The sequence below is a fragment of the Haemorhous mexicanus genome, chromosome 19 (assembly GCF_027477595.1).
Source record: "Haemorhous mexicanus isolate bHaeMex1 chromosome 19, bHaeMex1.pri, whole genome shotgun sequence".
NCBI lineage: Eukaryota > Metazoa > Chordata > Aves > Passeriformes > Fringillidae > Haemorhous > Haemorhous mexicanus.
Genome location: NC_082359.1, coordinates 10,176,466 through 10,202,779, shown reverse-complemented (window position 1 = coordinate 10,202,779; position 26,314 = coordinate 10,176,466). Strand labels below are relative to the sequence as shown.

Genomic DNA, 26,314 nt, shown 5'->3' with positions numbered 1-26,314 from the left:
CTCCAAAGCTCAGTTCCAGCCCAGTAGTGAGAGTTGCTAACACAGAAGTTGTTGTTTTGTTTAATATTAAATATAGCCCATTTTGTTAACATGTTTCAGCTTCCAAGACTGAGAGATCACAGGCAAGAGCTGTCCCAGGAAAAGCCTCTTGGGATGAATCCCCTCCCAAACATTTTAACGATGAACAGAAGCAAAGGAATTTATCTGACATGATCTATAATAAGATTTCAATATAACATTCAGCCTACAGCATTTCTAAATATGGCCAAAGATCCCTGGAGTTATTTGGCATTATTTCATCTTCCAAGGATTTTCTTTCACTTATTCTGCTGTGTTTGCATACATGGGATTCCACATCCGTCACGGAGTGAGCCTGGCTGGGCCATCACTGACTTAAAACAGGTCTCAATCCAAGGTTGGCAGGTGCAGAATTTGTGAGATTGTTTTTGTTTATTTATTAAAAAAAAGACCTTTTGACACCTGCTCAAAACTTGGAGATACAGGGAAAATTTCAAGTGATTTCCTTAAATCAAGGGTTGAAGGAATCCTGGAACCTGCTGGGCTCATTCCCTTCCAATCCCCACCTCTTCCCAACACACACCTCTACATCCATTGGGATATCTGAGGTAAGGAACCAAGTGTCTTCTCAAAGCTCAACAAATCAGAACACCTCACCACAGACTGGCACTCTCATTCCTCTTCCCAAACACCAAACAAATGCCCAGGGGAAGGAAAAATGGAAAAAATTCTTCCCTGTGAGAGTGGTGAGGCCCTGGCACAGGTTGGCCATCCCTGGAAGTGTCCAAGGCCAGGCTGGACAGAGCTTGGAGCAACCTGGTCTATGGAAGGTGTTGGAACGGGATCAGCTTTAAGTCCCTTCCAACCCAAACCCTTCCACGACGACTCTGCCCTCACCTCATCTCGGAACAAAAGGTTCCTGGAGACACCTCCAAGAATTCCAGTGTCCTTTGGAGCAGGAGCTGCAGCAGGGAGCAAAGCCCACCCCACAAGGGACACTCACCATGACAGTGCAGTCCTCGGAGCCGCTGGCGATGACCTGGTCATTGTGGGGACACCAGTCGATGTCCAGCACCGGCCCCGTGTGACCACACACTGTGGGGTAGGACTTGTCAATCCTGCCTGTCTGGAGGGAAGAAGAAGAAAGAGAGCTGTGATATCCTGAAGGAAGGTGCTTCCCAACCCTTCATTTGCTCTCTCCTATCCAGAATTCCATGAGATTTGAACTCATGGATTAGCAGAACAGACCAGCAGCTCTTCTTCAGCATCAACAACCTGGAAACTCCCCATGGAGCAAAGGAAAGGGTTCAGAGATCCAGCACAGCAGGGTTGTGATCCCACATCTCAGCACCTGCTGCCACACCATCCCTTTTTCCACCCCAACCTTTTGGGAAGAGCAAAGTTCTGTTTTCATCTGTTCTTCCCAACAGAGACAGCTGAAGACAACCAAGCTAAAAATGTCACTGGAGGGCATTGCTGGTCACTGAATTTACCAGGTCTCCCTGGTTTCTTAAAACAGAAGGATTTTGCTTGGATGGGAAGATTCTAGGATGCAGCTGTGCAGAGGAAAATTTTTTTGAGGAATACAAGTTGCCAACATGGACTGTGACAGCCACACCTGCCTCTCCACGGCCAGAGGACCGAGGCCACCAATGCCAAGCTCCCTACAGGGATAACATTTCCAAGAAAATGAACTAATGAGCCACTTAAACCTCAACTGGCACAAATCCAGTGATGCCAACCCAGCTGATGCTGAGACACCAACTCTGCCCCTGGGCCTACATTTTGCTGAGGAGCCCCTGAAGATCCTGAAGCACCTGATCCCACAAAGAAGGAAAAGGAAAATGGCTCTCATCATCCTTCTCTCTCTTGGCCAAGCCTTTCACACAAGGGAAGCAATATTTACAATACTGAAGATGCACAGCAATAACAGCAGGGTGAGGAGGAGACTCCTCCACTTCCACAGCCACACCCCTGGTCCTGCTCCACGGGGTTTTGTTTCCAGGGAATGACCTTTTCATGATGAGTGATGGGAGAAGAGACACAGCAGGGAAAGGTCTGGGATGGGGTCATCTTCTTTTGTGTTTAAACATGCAGAAGAAATGGCTGGAATTTCACTTGTGCCATTGGATGGGAGCATTCCCCAACCTTGGAGGTGACATTCCTTAATTTATGCCTCCCACTCTGCTTCGTGTGGGAGGCTGCTCCTATTCAAGGCTGATAACCAGAATAATGCTGGACATTGGCTTTAGAGGATGACTGACCTGGAGCCCTCCACAAACAGCAAAACAAGATATTGATCCCCAAAGATCCCACTAGCTCCTAAGAGGCCAAATTTAGGCTTCAAAAAAAAAAAAAAAGACTCAGTGATTCAGCTGCTTTTGGAATTATTAAAAGGGGAAGAGTTGTAGATGAAAAGCCATAAACCTGCCATTCAAAAATTAAAGCCTGTGTAATCCCTCTTGGATGCCATAATGTGAAATAGGATTTAAAAAATTAATACACTCAACTGCCATGTAGAATTCATCCATTTTAATTTACCCAATTAAAAGGAGAACCATGCAGAGCACACGAACTGCAGAAGGCACATGACAGGCCACAGACAAATACAGGCCTGAACCAAAAAGGAAAAATAGGAATAATAATGCAAAATGTCAGGGACTGCCTGTTCTGGCTCCCTGGCAGGAATCAGTGGGATCCTCCAGGAGGAGCTCCTGGTAACTATTTCCAGGCTGCACAAGCACTTGTCAGTTCAGTTTTAGGCTTTTACAGTCATTTATTACTGTGGGGAGGCCAAAAATAAATTCATTTGAGCAAATTAAACCCCAAACAGGATCCTGCACTTCCATAAGGAGCAGAACTTCCAAAATCATGGAATGGGTTGGAAGGACCTTAAAGATCATCCAGTCCCATCCCCTGTCATGGTCAGGGACACCTTGCACTATCCCAGGTTGCTCCAAGCCTCATCCAGCCTGGCTTTGAGCACTTCCAGGGATCCAGGGGCAGCCACAGCTCCTCTGGGAAACCTGAGCCAGGGCCTCCCCACCCTCACAGACAGGAATTTCTTCCCAGAATCCCATCTAAATCTACCCTCTTTTATCTTAAAGCCATTCCCCCTTGTCCTGTCACTCCATCCTTTATCCCCAGTCCCTCTCCAGCTCTCCTGGAGCTCCTTTAGGCACTGGAAAGGGCTCTGAGCTCTCCCTGGAGCCTTCTTTTCTCCAGGTGAACACTCCCAGCTCCCCCAGCCTGGCTCCTCAGAGTATCTCTGTGGCTTCCTCTGGACTCTTTCCAACAGTTCCACATCCTTCCTGTGCTGGGACTCCAGAGCTGCTGCAGGTGGGGTCTCACCTGAGCAGGGCAGAGGGACAGAATTCCCTGTGCATCACCTACAGACACCCCCTGTCCCCACCTGCACCAGGAGAGTGACACCAAACCCCGTTCCCAACAGGGAACAGAGAGGGACAATGGGGAAAGGAGATGTTATTGAGCAGCAGTGGGGGAGAGACAGCAACCTCAAGCTTGTTTATCCACAAAGAATTATCAAACCAAGGAAGAGAGGACAAAGCAGAGCAGGAGATGTCCCACACAGCAGCTCCCTGGGATCTGGCAGAGGAAGACAATCCCAGGGAGATGAAGAGCCCAGAGGCATCAACATCTTCACTTGGGCACGAAAGGAGAGACTCTGCTGCTCACCAGGAATAATCCCAGAATCATTCAGGTTGGGAATAATTCCAGAATCATTCAGGAATAATCCCAGAATCATTCAGGTTGGAAAGACCTCTGAGATCATCCCACCTGTGAGCAATCCCCACCTTGTCACCCAGCCCAGAGCCCCGAGTGCCACGTCCGGTCCTTCCCTGGCCGCCTCTGGGGATGTACAAAAATGAGCAGCAAACATCAAAACGAGACTAAATAAGGACATAAAAGTGCTGCAGGAGGCCCCAGCAGGGCGAGCACAAGCCCCAGCCCTCGGAGAGAAGCTCCTGCCTTGTGGTCAGAGGCACCAAACAGTCTCTGCAGAGCAGAGGAAACCACAGTGTCTTCCTGAGCACGTTCTGAGAGCTCGGTGCCACATCCGCCCCTCGTCACCGACACCTCCAGCAGAGCCCCTGCCAAGGCACTGTGGGGACAGCACAGGACAGCCACCCCCAGCAGCACCCCAGGGCTGACCCCTCAGAGTGAGCAATGAGCAGCTTTGAACTCAGGGCTGTGTTTTACCACCTCTCAGCATCGCTTTTGCAAACTCCATCCATCGGATTTCTCCTCCCGGAGATTCCCCCATCAGATTCAGCCCCCTGGAGCAGGGAACCCCAATTCCCAGCATTGAACTGTGCTCAGAAAAGCTGGAAAAATCAGTATTTTAGGGGATTTGCCAAAAGGGAAAGCTGCAGTAAGGTTATAAAAACCCACCAGGCTGCAAAATCACCAAACCCCATGGTTTTCAACACAATTCCTTTGCAACCAGAACACCACGAGGTTTGGCAGCTGGGTGTGTTTCCATGCTACTCTAATGCTCCCAGGTTTGGGGATTTATTTATTTATTTGGAAAATGTAATCTTATAATTAGGAGAGGATTTAAAATAAATCTCAAGTGCTGATACACAGCTTAAAATTAACTTCAAGAAATTCAATCCTTCTCATAATCCACTGGGGTTGTGGTTTGACACACCCCTGATAACTTTTGAAATCTGGAGTTGTATTTTATAAAATGCTGGTCAAAAAGGTGAATTTGAGGATTTTTTAATAAAGTTGGTGTTGTCTGAATACACACTCAATATTCAGGTGTTTCAGCAAGGGGCAAATCAACCCTATTAAATTAATTGCAATTATTAAAATTAAATTTTAATGTATTTCATGTATTGCAGATCAGAAAAAAAAAAAGTTAAATCATCAGAAATATTAAACCCAGACCAGAAAAAAAGTGACAGATGAGAAGAAAAGATATTATTAAATCCAAAAGGGATGGATAAGCAACACAAGAAAACTGTTCCTAAAAGTGGGAGTTTTATGAATTAATTTGAGTGTCTTGTGATCGTTTCTCTGCCAGAAAAGGGCATTTGGTGGCAGGAAACAGCTCATGGATTATGGTAAAAATATCAGGGAGAACAGCTGCTTCCCCAGCCCATGGCTGTGCTCCTTGAAATCTCCATTTAAATTAGGGAAGTGGCATGGAGTTGCACAAGCCAAAGCAGCTCCCCCCCCTCACTCTGCACAAGTTTGAGGAAGGAAATCAGGTCACAACTGCAAAGTTTGAAACCCCAACCGACTGCACCTTTTCTCTGCTAGACAAAATACTCCTCTTTTCTTTAAATTGTGGATTTTCCTCAAAAAAACTCCTAAGTTTCATCCAGGGAACTTCTGAGCACTGAGCCTCCATCTCTGGCTGCAGCAGCTGGGCCTGGAGGAGGCAACTGGGAGAAAACTGGGCTGAAATGGAAACTCATGCCCAGCAGCCATCAGTCACCCCACAGCCCAGTCCAGGCATCCTGAACTAATCTGGAAGATTAGGAAGTGTTATTCCCTAAAGATCCACTGGAAAGTCAGGGAATAAGAGGCCACTGTGCTCTCCAAGAATCTCCCAGCAGTGCTCCTGTTGTCACTTTGGCAGCTGAAGGGCTGTGACATTGGATATTGGGGAGAATTTCCACACTGGAAGGGTGGTCAAGCATGGAAGAGGCTCCCCAGGGAAGTGGGGGAGTCACCATCCCTGGAAGAGTTAAAACACAAGCAGCTGGGGCATTTTGTGATGTGGTTCACTTGGTTAAAGGTTGGACTTGATGAACTTGGAGGTCTTTTCCAACCTTAAGGATTCCATGATTCTGTGATTCCATCCCAGGCTGCCACAGAATGCACACATGATGGCTTTAAAAAGTTTAAACAAACCCACAAAAAACACCAACACAAACAGCCCTCACAGCAAACCCAACCTGCAAAATCCCATCCCTAGGAGCTGGGAGTGCAGCACAGCTCCAGCATTTCCATGGATATCTGTCCCAGAAATGACATTACAATTAAAAGGAACAGAGGTAGTGTTTTTTTCCCCTCTCTAAAATATGATTTCCAAAGCAGGTCATCCCCCTGCTCCTTCCCAACTGCAGGAAAGCCAGTGGGTATCCCAGAAGCTGAGGGCTGTGAATAAAGTGGTAAAACTGCTGCTTTTCAGAGGATGAGCATCCACCCAGAGAGAGCAGAGCTGCTGGACAAGGAGACAGGGATCCACAGAGATCCACAGGGATCCACAGGGATCATCCCCATGAGCTGGGAACAGATAATCCAGGGTTCCACCAAGTACAATTTGCATTTTCATTAGTGGACAAAGCTTTAAAATTGCAAAGATACTTGTACAAACCTCTGTAAGACAGGGGATGGAATTTGCTGCTTTTTTCCCCGGAGGAATGAGATCCATTAGCCCCTCTGCTGCCCTCTCTTCCCTACTGCATTAGAACCTGATGATCCATTGGAATCAAGCTGACAGTGATAAATATAAACTTCTTTTTATAGAGAAAAATCCAAGGTGAAATAAAAGGACAAAATCCATCACACTCCCCCTAAAATGGCAGGAAAGGCTCAATAAACCCATCACAGCAAAAACCTCCTGATTTTATTCTACACACAGTTCAGAAAAAGATGATTTTCTTTCCCCCAAATCCTTCCTGGTGGAATAGGAATTGGGAAGAGCTGCTTAACAGCTCTCATATGCCATGGATGAACACCAAGGCCTGTCACTTGCAGAACAACATATTCCTTGGAGAAGATCATTCCCGAGGTGTGCACGCCCCCACCCACATGCTAATTGCCTCTGAGGGCACCATCTGATCCCAGATCCTGCAGGAATGCTGCTGCTGTGAAGGGGGTGCAGGAAGGGATCAGGAAAATGGAAAATCTAATAAAAGCTATATCCAAAAGGGACTGAATAAACCTCTGGTAAAGGCCTTATGTAACACAACTCGTGGCTAAATGGATCTTTCTGCATGAACTCAAACAAAAAGGAACATTTGCAGCAGGTTTTTCTGCACAGATAAAAACTGCAAAGAGTTTTTGAGGACGGGAAAAAAGAAATTTTTCTCCAGTTCTGCTGGAGCACACATCTAGCATCAGAACCACCCCCTGAACCCAGGTGTTTCCAAGTCATCCTGCCCAACACACATCAGGAAATCCAGAGAATTTTTATCTGGTACCTTCCCTGTGTACCCAGAGCTTTCCCTGGGATAAGCCTCAGAGAAAACCAACTCCACAACCACAGCCCAGAACAAGCAGGGAAGTTTCCAGCTCCTTCCCTGGTGAGCAGAGTTAATGCTGATTACCCTGGCTCTTATCACCTACACAACCCTGACCAAGAGGAATTACAGCTTTCCCAAACTATGTGGCTCATTCCAACAGAGGCCAACCCCCCCAGACCGAGCAACCTGTGGGAATTAGATTGTCTGATGCTCAGCAGCTCCTGCCGGAGCATGGGAATGGCGAGTTCCTGGCAAAGCCCCTGCACATGTGCGTGCAAGAAAACAGGAAGTTCAGACAAAGCATTTCCACAGGCAGCAAAGCCGGCTCGGCCGCGCCGGCTGCGGCTGCTCCGGGAGCTGCGGGGATGGAAAGAGAATGCAGGGAGGAAAGAGGATGCAGCCCCTGGGTCTCTCATTGGCGCGGGGGACCGCAGTGACCCTCGGCAGCACGGGGGAGCCGGGAAAGCGGCGGGGACGTGGGTGCACAGGGGTTAATTCGCGCACACACATGGGTTATATCCCGAACACGGGTTAATTCGTTCCCGCGCACACACACGGGTTAATTCATTCCCGCGCTCACGGGTTAATTCCCGCGCACTTGCCGCGCCGCGCCCCCGCCCCCGCCAATCAGCGCGGCGGCCGCGAGCGCTGCCATGACCATATAAGGTAAAAAGCCGCGGCCGCCGCAGTGCCGCTGCGGCGAGCGCGGGTGCGCGCGCGCGGAGGGGCGGGGCTTGCGGGAGGGGCGGGGCCTCCCCTCCCGCCGGTGTCCGTCCACCCCCTCCCGAGCACATGGGTGCGGGGAGCGGGGTCCTGGGGGGCTCATCTCGCCCCAAAAACACCCCCAGAGCTCCCGCTCAGCGCCAGGAAGGAGCTGGGAGCCACCAGCCCGGCAGCGACAAAGCCCGGCCACAACAAAACCCTGTAATGTCACTGAAAATTGGCAAGAAAAGCACATTAAAACGTATAAAATCTCCCTTTTTCTGTGCTCCCGCACCAAGGGTCAGCCACATCCCAGGTAATTCCCAGTGAGCCGCAAAGCGCTGGGATTGAGCAGCCACGATGTCGTTATAGGACATTTCCCCTGCAGAAATGCAGCAAGTGTATTTTTATGGCTCAGTTTTAAAATCAGCCCAATCCCATGGCTGAAAATTGCCTTTTTTTTTTTTTTTTTTTTTTTTTTTTTTTTTTCCCCTTGACTATAACAACAAGGATTTTGCTGCGGGGAGCTTAATAAGTATCTGTACTAAACAGGCTCAAAAGAGAAATCCAAATGTTATTTAGGGTGTTGAAGGAACTAAAGGAACAATTTCATCAGCCCAGGCTATAAAAATAAATGCGGAACACAGGAACTGGTTAGAGCAGAGCCAGCAAAGCACTGCATTGCAAAAGAACGTGTCAGGCTGGGGGTGAGGGCCACAGCTCCTCCAGCTTCTCATGGAACCTCCTCAGATGTGGATATTAAATGCCTGTGGAAGGCAGGAACGGAGCTGAGGGCACCAAGGCAGTGATAAATCAGAGGGTGGGAGGAAGAACAGAATGGATGTGAACATAACGCCAAAGATGGCACTTAAAAATGCAAAAGGGCACTCAGAAATAACAGGAATTTCTGCCAGGGACTGAGGAAACACAGAATCATAGAATCATTAATGCTGGAAAAGCCCTCTGAGGCCACTGAGTCCAACTGTTCCCCCAGCACTGCCAAGGCCATCGTGTCCCCAAGTGCCACATCCACAAGGCTTTTAAATCTCTCCAGGGATGGGGACTCCATCACTGCTCACGGCAGCCTGTTCCAATGCCTGACAACCCTTTCCATGAAGAAATTTTCCACAATATCCAATCTAAACCTCCCTTTGCACAACTTGAGGCCGTTCCCTCTGGGTCTGTCCCTGTTCCCTGGGATCAGAGCCTGACCCCCCCACCAGCTGCCCCCTCCTGTCAGGGAGTTGTGGAGAACCAGAGGGTCTTCCCTGAGCCTCCTTTTCTCCATGCTGAGCTCCCAGTCTCCCTCATCAGATTTGTGCTCCAAACATTGGGATACAAGAGAGGAAAAGAGAGATGCACACCCCCAGCTGTCAGCATCTGTGCTGTGATGCAGCTGAACGAGGAATTCCTAATCCAGGGCAGTGCCACCAAGTGCCACCACGCATGGCCCAGGCAGGAGGAGGACACGTGGCCTGAGGATGAGCCCTAAGCAGGGAAGGGCTGCTCATCAGAGCAGCAAACTGAGCTATTTTGGGAGGTTGGGGTTTGGCTTTGCTTAACACGATGGGGATGTCACTGCCTCCGCTCTGCCCTGGCTGGGAGGGAAGCTGTGCTGAATCCTGGGCACTAATTCTCTATTCCACAGGGCAGATCTGGAAGTGGAGCTGGTAACTGATGACAGACTGAGGACAACTTAACCACAGGCTTAAGAGAGGAGTTTGAGGGTCACAGAGAAAAGAATGTTGCAAAAAAAGTCTTTTGATCACAAGAATTTGCTGGTTAAGCATTACAGAAAGAGATGAGAAGAATCTCCTTCAGAAGATGGATGTGACTTTTCCATGCAGGACCAGGGGCAACAGGAATGCTCTTCTTGGAACCAGCTCATTTCTTTGCATCCCTCCAATGAGGGGCTGCAAGGAGCAATTTGGCTCAGGTGTATTCCTGAATTAAATCTATAAGGAGCAGTTGGGCTCAGATAGTTCCTGACTGAATTCTGCAAGGAGCAGTTGGGCTCAGATGAATTCCTGAATGAATTCTGCAAGGGGCAGCTGGATTCAGATAGTTCCTGGTTTAAGTCTCAAGGAGCAGTTGGGCTCAGGTGGTTCCTGGTTTACCTGTGTAAGGAGTAGTTGGATTCAGGTGGTTTAAAAAAAAAAGCTGAATCCCTGACAGTAGAAAAAACCCACACTTGATCATAAAAAGGCTTCTAAAATACGATTCTACGTGGAAAGTTCTGCCAGAATCAGCTCAGATGAGTCAAGCAAACAGCTTGTTTGTTGTGTTTAATGTACAGAAAGCATCAGACTGATTACAGACATTAAACACATTCATACACGGCACCACTGAGCAGCCGCTGTCACCACAGCCTTCATTATCCCCAAAGAAACGCCGGCATGACAGCACAGCCGAGCAGGGAACTCCAGAAACATTCCAGCAGCACTTACCTTGTGCAGAGGCAGCACCAGGAAGGCTCCCCCACCGCTGGCATCCACGATGATGGCCACGAAGCGGGGGTTGACGGCGCAGAAGGAGCTGTCCCAGGTGACGCGGGACACGCGGATGTCGTCGTAGCACTGGTCGTTCTTCACCGCCTGGCCGAAGACGTGCCGGAATTTGCTCTGTCGTACCACCCGCCTCATCGTGTCTGCAAAAGGAGAGGGTCAGTTCCAGGGAAAGGATGTGCTGCTTGTCCAGGAGATTCCTGGACAAAGATCAACACTGGATGTTCTCGTCAGCTCCACGGCCACGCTGAAACACAGATTCGCTCGCTGTTCGTAGGATCGGGGAATGGTTTGGGTTGGAAGAATCCCAGAAGGGTTGGGGTGGGCAGGGATCTCTGGAGATCACCCAGTCCAGCCCCCCTGCCATGGCAGGGTCACCTAGAGCAGGTGACACAGGAATGCATCCAGGTGAGTTTGGGATTTCTCCAGACAGGGAGACTCCACGCCCTTCCTGGGCAGTTCCAATGCTCGGCCACCCTCCATGGGAAGAGGTTCTTCCTCATGTTGAGGGGGAATTCCACATGGTTTAGTTTATGGCCATTGTTCCTCATCCTGTTGTTGGGCACTGCTGGAAAGAGTCTGGCACTGTCTTCTTGGCACCAAAGACCTTAAAATTTATCCCATTCCACCCCCTGCCATGGGCAGGAACACTCTCCCCTATCCCAGGTTGTTCAAGCCCCATCCAACCTGACCTTGGACACCTCCACCTTAAGACCCGCCAAATTCTCAGCCAGCTTTGCCTTTTCCTTCTTTTATTAACTAAAATTTAATGTTATTTTGCACCCAACCCAATCCAACTGCATTTCCAGGGGGCTTTTACAGAATTTGCCAGTTAAGCATTATTTTCCCCACTGTAAATGTGTTCCCTGACTGCAGTAAAGGAAGTTCCTAATCCCAAAAGCAGTTTTTAGACAAGTCTCCACATATTTTCAGGGATAAATCTAGTCTTGGATTGAACTTGTTTACTTTCAAGTCAGACAGGGTCCAGAAGATGTAAATAAAAATGCAAGCTCTCAAAATCCGGTGTTCCTGTGAAGTGGTTCCACATGTTCCCTAGCTTCCAGTTCTTTCTTCTAACTCCAAAATCACCCTAAAAAAATTTGTTTCCTAGGCAGAAAAGAGTAATGGAAACAAGTTAATGACTCCAATTAACTTGGTGTGTCTGTAGCATTTCTTGAGAAAAAATATTTTCAGGAATGCTGGAGTTAGAATAGAGGGAAAGGGAATTGGTGTGGAAAATTCCAGCACCTGGGAGAAGACACAGGCACAACACAATCCCTTGGACTAGGGATACAACCTATGGAGCCCTCACACCTGGGAAGGGCTTTTCCCATCATCCCAGACTTACTCCCTCAGAGAAGATGGAGCAGAAGAGGAGCCTCCATACAGCATCTTGCTTTTACATATGGGAAAAATATTTCTGTCCCAGTCTCTAGGGATAGAAAAAAAAAAAAAAAAAAAAAAAAAAAAAAGGAAAAAATAAAAATAAGCAGAGTCCACCTCCTATCTCTCCTCCCAGAAGGTCCCCAAGCACATGGAGAGGCTGGGAAAAACTGCCCAGTCCCTGGAGTTCCTCACTCCAGTGCAATGTTCCAGAGTGAGAGACTGGGAATGTGGTTCTATCCCAAATCCCTGCTCCCAGGCTGTCTGCTGCAAACGTGATGAAAGCTCCCAGGGCTGTCTGGGACTGCAAAGGCTTCGCAGGGAAGCGCCGAGCGAGCGCTGATGGCTGTTTTGTAGTCTGGGAGGTGAAATAAAAAATTAACCACGACAAAAAGCAGGATAACTGCAGGGAAGCGCTCATCAGAGCTGGGAAATGCCACGGAATGTGTTTGAAGAGGAGGGAAATGCTCCAATTAACCGAACAGACAGCTCTGCAGTGAAACTCTCCAGTTCTGCAGAGGTAAGAGAGAAGGAGCAGAGGATTTGTTTTGCACCAGAGCCCATTTGGGAGCTGGCATTGATCACTTCCACAGTGGCTCAGCTGCTGGGACAGGGATGTACCAGTGCCACTGGAGCCACCAGTGTGCCCAGTTCATATGGATTTAGGATCAGTGTTGTGGTGGGGACACCTGTCCCAGGTGTGGGGTGGAGTCCACCGAACACTTTCATGCTCCATGGTCATTCCCAGCCCTGGAGAGCAGGTAGGGGTTCCCCACAGTACCTTTGCAATACTGATATTTTAAAGAGAATTAAGACTGTTTAAGAAAATAATAGGTTTTAAATGCAAAATTTTGGGAAGAACTGAGGTGTTTAAGATGTCCACGGAAAAGAGCTATATGGAAATTGTTAATGATTTCTGTCCTATTGAAGCTAAACTTAGGCTCCCTCCCTACTTCCATTAGTTACTGGAATAGTATAATGAACTTTCTGCCAACTGTTTCCCTCAGAGCACAAATCACAGGCCTGTTCCATGCTGGACACACCCCGGAACACCAGAGTGTGATGGGAAGTCATAAACCAGGAGCTCCAGCCAGCAGGTGAGAGCACTAAACAAAATCACGGAATGGTTTGGGTTGGAAGAGACCTTAAAACTCATCCAGTTCCACCCCCTGCCATGGGCAGGGACACCTTGCACTACTCCTATCCAACCTGGCCTTGGACACTTCCAGCACGATCCCAGCCTCACCAAATCATGCACAAAGAAAAAGTGAATTTCAACTCCAAGGTGCCCAAATGACAAGAAATGCTGAAGTCTCAAGGTTCAGTTAAGACACATCATAAAAAATGCAGTTCCACACCCAGTTACTGATTTGTGTCGACTCATCCGAGCCCTGTCACACAATTCCATCCCCAGGGCTCCTCCCAGAGCTGGGAAGGCTCAGCTGAACCTCTGAGGCCATGGCCAGGTCTGGCAGTGAGCACCATGCAAGAGCAGCATCACTCCCATCTTCCCACCATTCCAGGTGACCCCAGGCCACCCCCAGGATATTGGGAATGTTCTCCCAAGCCCAGTGTGACACCTCAGCCCTTTGCCACCCCTTGCAGCAAACCCTTTTCATCATCTGCCTGCACAACTCATCCAGGAGCAGGGAAAAGGCTCCTGATTTGTGCAGGGTGGATTTCCAGGAGTGTTCACCCCCTGGCAACATTCCCACCCCGCTGTGAATCCAGATTAAAATCAGATTGCTGGGAAGAAGGTAAAGAGAAGGTTTGAACTTGTCGTGCTGAGCCAGCACAGCAAATTGCCTGGAATCACATCCCACAGAGCCAGGGGGCTGGGAATGGGGCTGCTCCAGTGCTGGCAATTCAGGTGTGATGGTTACAAAGGATTATTTGAATCACTTGGATAATTGTATCACTTCTACACTTGATCAATACCAGAACAGCAGGAAAAAAATATTAAATTTCAAATATTAGATGCTGGGGATCTGTCACCCCTTCCACTTTCACAGAAGAGAAACTCCTTACCCCATGGTGAAATACCTCTACTTGATTTCCCTCATTTTCACCCTCTGATGCAAAGGGCAATCATTCGGTTTTCTATAAACGACTTTTTAAAAATGCAGAGAGTTCAGATGCCTCCAAAAATATCCTTATTTGTTCCAAAGGGATCTGTTGGAACACACCTTCCCTGCCCTCTTCCCCACCTACAGCTCGTCATCCTTAGCAGGAACTCTCTGATCAACACATGGTGAGCAGCCTCCAAGTGCTCATTTCCATAGCAAAGGGAGTGATTCTTGGCGTTGGATCAGAGCCATTTTGATCTGGCAGCTCTCCAAGGAGAAGGAGGGGGGAATGTGCTGGTTGTGGTTGGAAGGAGCAGCGACTGTGGCTCTTTCAGCTCACCAGGGAGAGCAGGTGAAAAACCCAACGGGGGGAGGGGGAGCCTGAGCACCCCAAAAAGAGTCCCTGCCACAGACTGTCCCTAAATGGGAAGAGTGTTAAGTTTCCTCTTTGCTTCTCAATTCTGCTGTACAAAGGATGCCCTCCCTTCTCTTCCTCCTCATCCATCTCCAAGAAAATCCACAGCTCAGTTTGGTTGCTGCAGGTTCTCTCAGCAGAGTCACAGGCAGGAGCTCCAGGCTTGGCCAATTCATGGATTGGTTTGGAAGGAACCTGAAAGGTCATCCCACTTCACCCCCTGCCATGGGGAGGGACACCTCCAACCTGGCCTTGGACACTTCCAGGGATCCAGGGGCATCACAGCATCTCTGGGAAACCTGTGCAAGGGCCTCCCCACCCTCACAGACAGGAATTTCTTCCCAGTATCCCATCTAAATCTACCCTCTTTTGTATTAAAGCCATTCCCCCTTGTCCTGTCACTCCATCCTTTACCCAAAGTCCCTCTCCAGCTCTCCTGGAGTCTTTTCTTCTCCAGGTGAAGCCCCCCAGGTCCCCCAGCCTGGCTCCAGCCCTCAGAGCAGCTCCATGGTCTCCTCTGGACCTGCTCTAACAGGTCCGTGTCTTTTTTGTGCCACTTTTAGGATTATCAGGTGAGACACCAACACCTGAGATGATTCACCCTAAGGAAAGGCTGATTCAGCCTCTATCACACTTGCAAAAGGATGACCTGGGTGGTTCAGGGAACCTTGGGAAGTGACTTTGGAAATACCCAAGTGGGTAAGTAAATGTATCCATGGCTAATGGGGCTGTGCTGGGGATTTTCTCTTAGGAAGTGGACTTGGAACATGAGCATTCAAAAAAATAAGTTAATTAGATAATTATCTATGCTGTTAAACCTTGGCTAAGGAACTCCCTACCCACTTGCTAGACAGAATATATTTTTGGGGGGTAAAGTGCAAAATTAGAGGATTTAAAACCTACTGACTGAGAGCTGAAAGGCCTTTAAATTTTGCCAGAGTTACAACCCTCAGCAAAATTAAAACAGAAGCTTTGGGCACCCTGCAAAGGCCTCCACAATAGAAGTGCTGACAGATCTACGGCTGCTGAGCTCCTGGATCCTGCTCGGCCACACACGGCATCTTGGTGGGGACAGAGCAACGAGCCTTCAAACCTCTTATTTATTCCCTCCCTGAGTGACTTCCAGCTGAATTTTACCAAAACTTGGGGTTCATCTGCCAGTGTGTGTCCCCTGAAGAGCTCAGCCCTTGTGGCAGCTTTTGAAAGGACCCTGGAAAGGCTGGAAGCCTCTGGCCGCGCTCGCACAGGGACACTTTTCATCCCACTCCTTTCTGATCTCCCATCACGATGTGTCACAAGAGCTACCATGAGTTTGCCCATTTTCCTGTTTATAAAGGATTTATCTGTCTCAAGAATCCAACAGATGGATTTCTGTGGCTTCGGAGGGTTTGCAGCCTGCTTATGCAAGAGGAAATGCATCCTGCTAGGGAACACTTACAGGAAAACCCCCCACTAATGGCAAAATCCTGCTCAGCCCATGTGATTGTGATCCCTTCTGGAAAGGGAGGCATTGGAATAAAAGGCCAGTTAAGTCAGACAGCCAGAGGCTACTGTTAAGGGGGGTGAGGAGATACAAATCCAGTGGATAGGGAGAGCAGCATTTATAAAAGGTTGGTATTTGGGACTGGAAAAGCTCTTCCTTAAGTGGAAAAAGTCAAGTTGCAGCTGTTGATGGTGAATCCCCAAACTCCCAGTCTGAGCCTTGCTGAGGAGCTTTGAAATAAAGGTCCAGTCTTAATTGTTAAAAAATGAGAAGCAGATTAAGAAAAATAAAAATTAAGAGGTCAGTAGTTGGACTTGATGATCTTAAAGGTCTTTCCCAACCTCAATAATTCCATGGTTCTACAGGCAGTGCACCAGCAGCAATTATGAATGGTGTTATGGGATGGATGGGGTGCTGGGGTCAGCAGGGACAGGGGATGGTCCCACTGGTGAAACTGCAACATGGGAAAGCCCAGAGGATTTCCAAGTACCAATTGTGAGGCCTCAGTGGCCTCATCAGCAAAACCTCATCAGCAAATCATCTCTGTGCTCAGAGCTGGTTTTACAAAAAAATCTAGGAAGTGTGTTATAATCCTAAACCCAAACCAGGCCATGGATGTTCCAAGCTGCCCCTGGCATGGAGAGAACACCCTCTGGGAGCAGGGCTGAGCCACATCTGCAGAGCAGTTGGCCATCACGGAGATAAGCACCAGAGAAAAGCCCACAAGGAATCTGCTAATTCCCTCCTAGGAGCACTTTGAACATCCTATGGAAGAGAGCCACACTGGAAGGGAGGGCAGAGGCATTCAGGGGGTTTGAGGCCATCGAAACACCTCCATCCCCTCGTGCTCCTCACAGCAAGGATGGCTCCACCACTGTGGGCCCAAGGGAGCAGGGACTGAGCCAAGAGCTGCACCCACTGAGAAAAGGCACTGAGACCTCCAGGTTATTCCCTAATCCCTCCTTCTGGCATTTTTTTTCCACTCCAGAGCCTTGGTTGTGCAAGCTCTGGGGTTCTCAGCGACCCAGGGCCATGCTCAGCCACAGGGACACACACTGCCCTGGACTCAGTCCAGCTGCACACCTATTCCAGGGAGATCCTACCACCACTGTCACCAGCATGTCACCAGCAAGGCTGGAGGAGGAATCAGTGTAATAAAATCCCAGAATGGTTTGGGTTGGAAGGGGCATTAAAGGTCACCCAGTTTCACCCCCTGCCATGGGCAGGGACACCTTCCACTAGCCCAGGTTGCTCCAAGTCCTGTCGAAACTGGGCTTGGACATTTCCAGGGATGGCTTCTCTGGGCAGCCTGGGTCTTACCACCCTCACAGGGAACAACTGCTCCTAATATCTCCTCTAAACCTACCCTTGTTCAGTTTGAACCCATTCCCTATTGTCCTGTCACTCCATGCTCTTGGAAAATTTCATCCCCCTCTCCAAGAATCCATGGAACCAAAGAACACAGTCTCGTGATTCGAAGTCTTGCAAGACTTGGGCAAAGAAGGAAGTGGGGGGAAGAAATGTCACGTGGCCACAAAAAGTTCAGCTCACCCCACAACTTCACATGAAAACTCAGCAGAAAAAGGGAACAGCCACGAATGCCTTGATGCAGTTTCTGTGCTTTTAAACACATTTCTGTTCCCTCTGTGTATCCCTTTTCCAATCAATCCATATCCAGCCCATTGCTGACAGAACTGTTGTTTTCAGCTGTTCAGAGTTATTTAAAACAAAGGTGAACACTACTACAGATGGTCACAATTCCAAAACACATCATATTTGTGTGCAGATTATTTTCAGTCTTTGGTTACTTGAGCCTAGGTTGAGCAAGACCCTGCCATCTGATTTCACTTCATTTTAAAGACAAAAAGCTGGAATATGAACTTAATACTGAAATTTCCAGCTGTTCTACCATTGGCAAGATTCTATTTTGGGATGGGAACCTAAACCACAAACTACCAGGGAATTTGATTATATCTCAACTGGGGAGCCCAGCACATTCAAAAATGTAACATAACCCAAACTTTGAATAAGCTGAAATTTCTGTTCTGGACGAAGAGCAAGGTGTTGGCTGCAACCTGTGAAACACTTGATACAGCTCTGGATTTCAGAGCTGTAACCTGAAATGATCATATGAAAACCTTCAGAATATGAAGAACTCTTGAGACAGAAGTGCCTGTGGAGCTCAAATCTCCCAGGATCACCAAGGACTCGTTATTTCCTCAGGATTTACCTGTGTGTGCTCGTCTCACATCTCCCCCCGGGGCTATTTTCACTTCAAGATTTCCAGGGATACAATTCATCTTCTTGGGGAATCACCAGGTTGTGGAAGGTGTCCCTGCCTGTGGCAGGGAGGTGGAATGAGATGAGCTTGAAGCTCCCTTCCAAGCCAAACCCTTCTGGGATGATCTTACCACTCCCACACTGTGTCACTGTATCTCCACATCCAGCATTACATCACTGACCATAATTTGCAGTGACAAAAGGACGCTGCAGTTAAAGTCATTACCCTGAACTGAGAGCCTTGTCTGGCTTCATTTAATCTGTGTCATCTACCAGAAAGGCAGAGCAATGAATGCACACAAAAATCATTTCACAAAATAATTCAGCAGGAGCCATAGAGTGATGGGGAACCAGCAAAGGGAGACACCAGCAGGAATGGGAGTTCTGCTGCCCTGGAGCAGCAGCCTCCAGACAATCTCTTCTTTTGGGTTTATATCTTTTAGAGCATCCTCTGTCAGCTGGCACTAAAGCTGCCCCACCTCATAGGTGATGGGGGATGTTACCACAGGCTGGACAAAAAGGGTATTAAAATGAAAAGAGGAGAGCAAAGTGGAGATAAAAATAAAGAATTAAATCTCAGGACAAAACCTCATTAAGGCAAGTAGCATACAAAATATAGGGATTGAACATTCCAGGTGCCTCAGTGCATTCAAATCCAGGCTGGAGCATGGAAGGTGTCCCTGCCCATGGTAGGGGGAGAAGGAAATGAGCTTTAAGGTCCCTTCCAACCCAAACCATTCTGGGATTCTGTGATCCCTGCATTTCAGCTTCTGCTTTTGCTGCCAGCAGAGACAGTTGCACAGTGGTTGGACACCACAGAAGCTTTTTACTGGACAAGGAAAGGGAAGCCTCCCACACACTCCCACCTCCAACACCGCTGTCCCAGCAGCCGACCACAAAAGGCCGTGACCTTTCACATCATCCCCTGCAAAAATCCTTCCTTTTCTTTTCCACTGGAATAAACACCAGAGAAGCTTCTTTGCACGCTGTATCCCATCCACTGCCAAGAGACAGAGCAATATCCTGAACAACAGCCCTGGGAGCTGCAGCCAGAGACACCACAGCAGCCCCAGGGATGCTCCTGACACCCACGGGGAGGGGGGAAGAACAGGGCTCCAGACCACACCGTGATCCCAAGGGAAACATAAGCAGGAGTGCAAGGCTCTCCCAGGATTCCAGCAAAGGGAATCCAGTGATAAAATGCTTCTCCCCAGCACTGACCTAGTTCTCTTATCAGAGCTAACAGGGAAGTAGCAATCTGGTCAGAGCTGCTGCCCGCTGGATTCCTCTCTCACTCAAAGGTTACATGCCAACGTTTTCCAGACCATATTCCTGAGATACATTGGAGGCTTTTCTTCTTTTTTTGGGGGAAAGGTTGGTGGTTATGAACAGAAAAAGAGCTGTTCCCCGGCACAGCTTCATGAAATTCTCAAATCACCACCAGATTCCAGCATTCCCAACCAACCAAGCAAGCACCTTTTTCTAACAGAAAAGGTGTTGTCCCTTGTCCAAAGTCCCTCTCCAGCTCTCCTGGAACCCCTTTAGGCAGTGGAAGGGGCTCTGAGGTTTCCCTGGAGCTTTTTCTTCTCCAGATGAACACCCCCAGCTCTCCCAGCCTGGCTCCATGGCAGAGGGCCTCCAGCCCAATCCCCAAAGGAATAGATAAGCTGGTTTTTATTCCTCAATTGCAACATCGCTTGGCATCCATAGGAAAAAATTCTAAACATTAAAGGTGTTTTAAGAGATAAACAGTCTCACAGAAAAAAGGTTGCAAGTCCCAGTTCTCCCAGAGCACTGCACCATCAGGGAACCAGGACCTGAAGAACCCTCTGCTCCAAACACCAAATTAACAAAATTCCTCCCAAATCTGGAATAAGGCAGAAACAACAGATCAGCACAACCAAGGCTCCCAAAGAGCCTGGCCAAGAGTGAGTCAGACTGACCAAGTGAGGAGCAGAGTTCTCCACATGACCCGGCCTGACCACAGTGGCTCTGAGCTCTGCTGGGCCAAGCTCAGCTCCAACTCTGCTGGGAGCCTGTGGAGAAGGAGAGCTGTCGTGGGGAATGTGGCCTGGGAGCAGCAGGATGACCAAGTGCAATGGCAGCACCTCATGGATAGCACCACATCTCCTGCTGTAACAGCTAACAGGATGGGCTGGAGTCCTGGAGAACATCTCAGGTAGATTGGAGGTACAGCACAGAGCAGCGTGGTCCATCACACTGGAATTTTGAGTGGACACACTGTGCTCCAAAAAGTGACAAGGAGCTTGGCTGCCACATCCTGAGTAACACCTTCTTCCACTCCTCAACAACACCCACCCAACAGGTGAGGCCCCCATACTGAACTGCTTTTAATGTTTTCAAAATAACCCAAACAACAGTGAATTGTCAGAGACAAGACAAGATCCTCACCCCAGGACGTGGGAGGTTTGGCCTGGACAATGCCAACATCTCAGATTTTAATGCAGTACAAACAAGCTGCAAAATGAATCTCAGTGCTCCCAGTTGGAACTGGCGTGTGTTTCTCCACATTTCCATTTGCTGTCCTGCCAGCTCTTCTGGCCAAGCAGCCTATAATTCCAAGAGCACCATTGTCATTCCGTCCTGTTTCCGTAACGTGCAATTTGAAATCAGGGCTGGGGGAGGGAGGACGGGGCTGGAGGAGGCTGAAACTCAAATCCAGATAGTTCAATCTGCTCACTTGATTTTAAATCCCTGTCTCGTGGTGCCAATTACAGCACCCCAAACATCTGTTTTAGCAGAGGCTTCCAAGTTCAAACACATTTCCTCTGTCCTACAGATGTTTTCTTTCTCACTGACTTGTCATGGGATGACAATGAGGGGGTACAACCTGGTGTCAAACCATAAGGGTGACACAAAGCACCTTTCTCACTTCTCTGGGCAGGCAAGAAAGCAAAAATTAACTTAGGGAAGTGGATTTAGTCTATTAAGAAGATTTAATAAACATTCTAGGCTGTCAAGACAGATTTCGGTTTTCTACCCATGTCCTTCACACCTCCATGGCCCCACATCCACCTCTGAGCTTCCCTGACAGAGGGAATCACACCTACCCCAACACTGGGCAAAGGCTGATTCCCTGGGGAATTCTTGGACCTTCAGCTGGCTGCTCTCAGCTGGAGAACTGGTTTCCAGTGAAGAATTACAGCCTGTGCCTTGATGACCTTTGAGCTTTACTTACCTGTTGGTTTGACAGTCACGTTGCTGCACGTGCAGCCCACACTTCCAGTCCTCTGGGAATCCCTGTGGCATTTCCAGCAGCTCCAGAGGAGCCCAGCCAAAACAACAGAATTACACCCAGATAAGCCCAGCTGGTTTTTATGGGAGCTTGCAGAGCACTTAAAAATACCCTGAGTAGAGCAGAAGATGGATGTGGCAAAGCAGGGATACAAAGAACAAAAAGATAACCTTTACCCCCAAAGAAACATCAGAGAGCCAAGGGAAGAACAGAGAGATAACCCCAGGGTAGCCTGACCCTAACCAGGGGCACCCACCTTAAACAGCAGCACCTTAAAACACCACACAGAACAAATTGTTCCAGAAAGGAGCAATTTTCCTGGCAGTGGCCAAGAAAAAGATGCTGGAAGCACAGCAACACTGAGCTAGAAGAGTTTTGTGCCCACCCTTCAGGCTGTGCTAAAGCAGAATATATTGCAGAGGAATGTCTGGCAACTTATGTTTGCCTAAGTTGGCTCAGGATTCTCTCCTGCCTTGCAAATTGATCTCAGCAGATCCAAAAATTCAAATAAACCTTAAAAAGTATCACTGAAAACTTTAAAAAAATGCAGTACACCTCCTGTTGTGAATGAGACAGCTTTGGGCCTCCAGCCTCCAAGATATGGTATCATTATAAAAGTACTGCAGAAGGGAACTAAGTAAGAAATTAAAAGTGTAACAATGATCATTTATCCCATGTACACATCCCACTATGTGTGCTGGGGCAAATACCTGAAGCCTGTGTAAAACAACAACTCCACTTAGTAGTACATGCTAAAAGTATTCCCAGCCTAGGACCTGCCAGACCCTGAGTAAAATGTGTCACCTCACATTCCCAGCTTGGAAGGAAGGATACCAATCTGTTTCACAGAGGTATGATGAAAAATGCCAAGGAAATGCCAAGCAGACACCCTGAGTCAGCTGGGGGATCCAGATTCCAGCAGGAAGCAACAAAGCATGAGGGCTTTTTAAGTATTTAAAGTGAAAAGGGGAGGAAAAAAAGCTACTCCAGGAGGTAATTCCAGCCCTGAGCAGGTGCCTGAGCACTGAGGTTTGCTGATGACAGTCTTCCCTATCAAGCCATCATCTGCCCAGCATGGCCAGTTTGCCCAGTTCCCAAGGGACACGCTGCTTCCTAGGGATTGAATTTGTTACTGCCTGCTAATCCCTGGAGCTGCTAATTACACCCATTATCAGTTTGTCCAGCATCCAGGTCTGGCACATTGAAAAATGTCAAGTCCCCATCAGGTTTACAAACTGGTTTGGGTTGGCAGGGACCTTAAAGCCCAACCCATTCCACCTCCTGCCAGGCAGGGACACCTTCCACTCTCCCAGGTTGCTCCAAACCCCATCCAACCTGGCCCTGGACACTTCCAGGGATGGGGCAGCCACAGCTGCTCTGGGCACCCCGTGTCAGGGTCTTGCCACCCTCACAGGGAAGAATTTCTTAAATCTAAGTCAAATTTCCCCTTTTTCAGTTTGAGTCCATTGCTCCTTGTTCTGACACAACAGTTCCTGATGAAGGAGTGCTTAGGAATGGGATGATGCAAAATGTGCTGCTTTAATACTGCAGATTTTGGTGTTTATTTGGGAGAAACAATGGATTTTCAAGGACTCCGGAACACAGTCGCCATGGCAACTATATGCAGAACCAGGGGGGAGGGAGGGGAAGTTCCCATATTTCCAAATACTCAGAACTGAGTGATTTGAACTCCATTTTCCAGGGATTACTTAAACCAGCAACTGCAGGTGCAATGCACTGCCCAGGTTCATACAGGGATGCAGACAAGGAATAGTTTCAGGCACACCATTCCCATGGAGTTTTATGAAATCCTGCTCAGACACATCTGCTAAAAATGCAGAAATGTGCCTTAATGTTCAGCTCAGAAGAATTATTACCTATGTGCTTGTTCCTACATAGATGGCAGCCAAAATTTGGAAAACCACAGGGAAACCCTGGTCCTTCCTAAGGGGAACATTTGGCTTCAAGCACAGCTCAGCAACACTCCAAGGAGAGCTGTGAGCTCATCTCAGCATCAGGCTGAGCCTTAATCACTTTAAGTCAGATCCCACCACTGGTTTATTTCCATTGCTCTTTCAAATTCAATTATTAAAAAAGGAAAACAAGACAAACCTAATTATGCTGGGCTGAGAGGCCCAGCTCAATGTCAGAGTCACTGCAACTTCTCCCACCAAGAGCCAGACCTCAAACGTCACCACAGGCTCAGCAAAAAGCAGATTAGAGATCATTATTGTTATCACCAACAAAGCCAGTGGTGTTGAAGAAGCAAAGTGGTCATGCTGAAGAAATTGTCCTTTCCCTAGTGCAGTGATTCTGCCTTGATTCTCTCTAAATCATCAGCACAGAGGATAAATGGTCCAAAAGGCCACGTTTTGTCACTTCCAGGCCAAGGAGATCTCTTCTGTCCACCATGGACACATCAGAAATCTTGAAAGCCCACAGGTTTTCCCCTTTGGAGGGAGCAGCATTTTCAATATTTCTCTGTCAATTTCCTGACCTACAGAGCAGGATTTTAAAGTTTTCAGGATGTTCCATCACAAAATCCTCTTCCATCTGAGGAGCACTTTGTGATTCCTTAGGAAGGTGTCTGCTCCAAGGGATCCCCCCTGTCTTATTAGCATCAGGAATTTCATGGGAGGGAAATAAAGTAAAATTATCCACTTGCCACACCAACAGCCACCTTCTACTTTCCAGCTACACCATTATCTCCAGCCATTAATCCTGATTGAATTTATATTCCCTACACAACCCCAGGAACACAACTAATGGCTAGTGATACAACTAATGGCTGGTATATTCCATTAGGATCCTCTCCAGACAATTTGTTCCTCCAAGGACAAGCCCTACAAAGCTGCCAGTGGAACCTGGGAGCAGCTGAGAAGTTCTGTGTCACGCTGGTATTTCACATGCCTATGTGTGGTTTGAGATGAGAAAAGCCACAAAAAGTCATGTCCTGAACAATTATAACCTCAAAAAGAAACAAATAATCCTTTTTTTTTTTTTGCACAGTTACTCACAGGAGGAAAAGGAGAACAAAGCAATCCCATTAACAGATAAAAAGAAAGGGCCCAGTAAACAATTCCCAACCATACTGGTGGAGCCAACATATCCAGAAAAATGAACTTTCACTGCTGCTTTCCTGAGTCACTCAGCTAAACCCAAAGCCTTTTTCTGCTTCATTTTAACTTGGTGTTCACCACCACCAGCAACTGTGCAGAATGTGACAAAACCTCAGCAGTGCCCATCTTGTCAGCCACAAGCCACCAGCAGCCTGACTCTTCACACATGGCTCCAGGAACTGCCTAAACCAAAGCTCTAAGCAGTTTCTATTCATACCAATTTCAGAGTTACCCACCAGAATATGCCAGCCCAAAAATATTAAGTGGGGGAGACTACAGGGAGCAAGCTAGAGGAGAACACAGACATTTCATTCTTGTTCCTATGCCCTGCAAAGGCTTAAACTGGGGCACTTCAAATCCTCAGTGAGTTTCTGTTCCAACACATCCTCGGAGAAGGGCTGAGATTATCACAAAACCCTCAGTAAAACAAAATCAAAACAAACAAACCCAGACTTTAAAAGTCAAGTGAAAATGTGCCTGTGAGCTTGCCCAAGAGGACATTCCTGGCCCTGGGAGTGGTGCACTGATGACCTCACCGAGCTGCAAACTCAGGCCAGGAAGTGTTTTGCTCGTGTCTTCAGAATAGGAAGCTGGCATCCCAGGGATATTCCTCAGAATTGATCACCAAATGAAACCCAGGAGCATAAATCCCCTCCCCATCACAACACAAGGTTTTGTTTAATGAGTCATTAAAGTCAAATGTTGGACATGGCCACCACGATGTCACTGAGGGCAGAGCTCGGCACCCTGTGCTGCATCACCCAGGGAAAAGCTGATATTTCCCCCTTCTGCACATTCCTCCTCATTGCCATTAAACTGAATCCCTGTCTTTCGCTTGGAGTGAATCCCAGAAGTGACAGATGCAATAAGCATGAAGATTTCACTTGAAAAAATCCAATGATGTTTGAAAAGACAGCTCAGGAGAAGACAGTGCAATGCCAACAGAGAACACAAATGCTGATTAAAGCAATCTGGATAAAAGGCTACAAGTGACCATTGAAAAATTACTATTATGAAGAGCTGTACTGAAACAAACACCAAGCAAATGCTGCCTGACGTGTCCCCGTGTGTGTCAGGTCTTACTGGGGCTACCGAAAACACAGCAAAACACATATACCCAAAATAAACATGCATTGCCACAAAAGTATTTGATCTTCTACCTTTGTGTACACAGTCCTTAGCAAACACCACTATTGGCTGCAATAAAACCTTCCTGCAAGCACACAGCCATCTGGATTTTTCCCCCCCCTCCTTGAGCAGAAAAGATGATTCAATGCTCGTTATTCAAATGAAAATGGAATAAACGCTCTCCTGCCTCCCGCACACGACACCCGCTGCTTTCCCCACATCCAAACGCTGCTCCCAGGACATGCTGTGCCAGTTCACACCATTTTCCCACACTCCAGAGCTTCCCTCGTGCGTGCCATGGAGGCACACAGAGGGAGAGGATGGAACCAGGTAATTTAGGAACAGCCTGGCCTAAAATTAAAACAAAATCGGGAAATTCAGCAGCGAACTGAAAAATCAGCTGCAACATGGTGTGTTCAGAACATCCCTCTCTGATTTTGCCACCGTCCTTGGTCGTGCTCCAGTAATCCCCACGCACATCTGCACGAACAGACGTGCTCAGACCAACTCCAGCTGCTAAAAAAACCCCAACCCTAACGCATCTCACTTATCTTCAACAATAAAAGTGCTTCCATCGGGTTCACTTTTGTTTCCTGGCACCTTTCACTGCCTTTTTTTATTTTCTGCTTTTTTCAGACCTGTATCCTGTGCAATCAGTCAGTTAAGGCATCACAATGTCCTACAGCTGAACCTCTGTGTGGTGGTGTCAGACACCTGCCCATGTGTCCAAGATCTTC

At 48.0% G+C, this 26,314-nt stretch overlaps 1 protein-coding gene across 2 annotated transcripts in view; it reads right to left on the bottom strand.

Annotated features, from left to right (window-relative positions):
* CORO1C (coronin 1C) overlaps positions 1-26,314 on the bottom strand; it is a 39,055-nt gene that overhangs the window by 11,741 nt on the left and 1,000 nt on the right. For both annotated transcript variants that reach the window (XM_059863824.1, XM_059863825.1), the window contains exons 2-3: positions 10,391-10,590; positions 1,022-1,144 (exon numbers count right to left, since the gene is read on the bottom strand). In XM_059863824.1, the coding sequence (XP_059719807.1) occupies positions 1,022-1,144; positions 10,391-10,585 (318 nt within the window). In that variant the 5' untranslated portion in view covers positions 10,586-10,590. The remainder of the gene's footprint in view (positions 1-1,021; positions 1,145-10,390; positions 10,591-26,314) is intronic.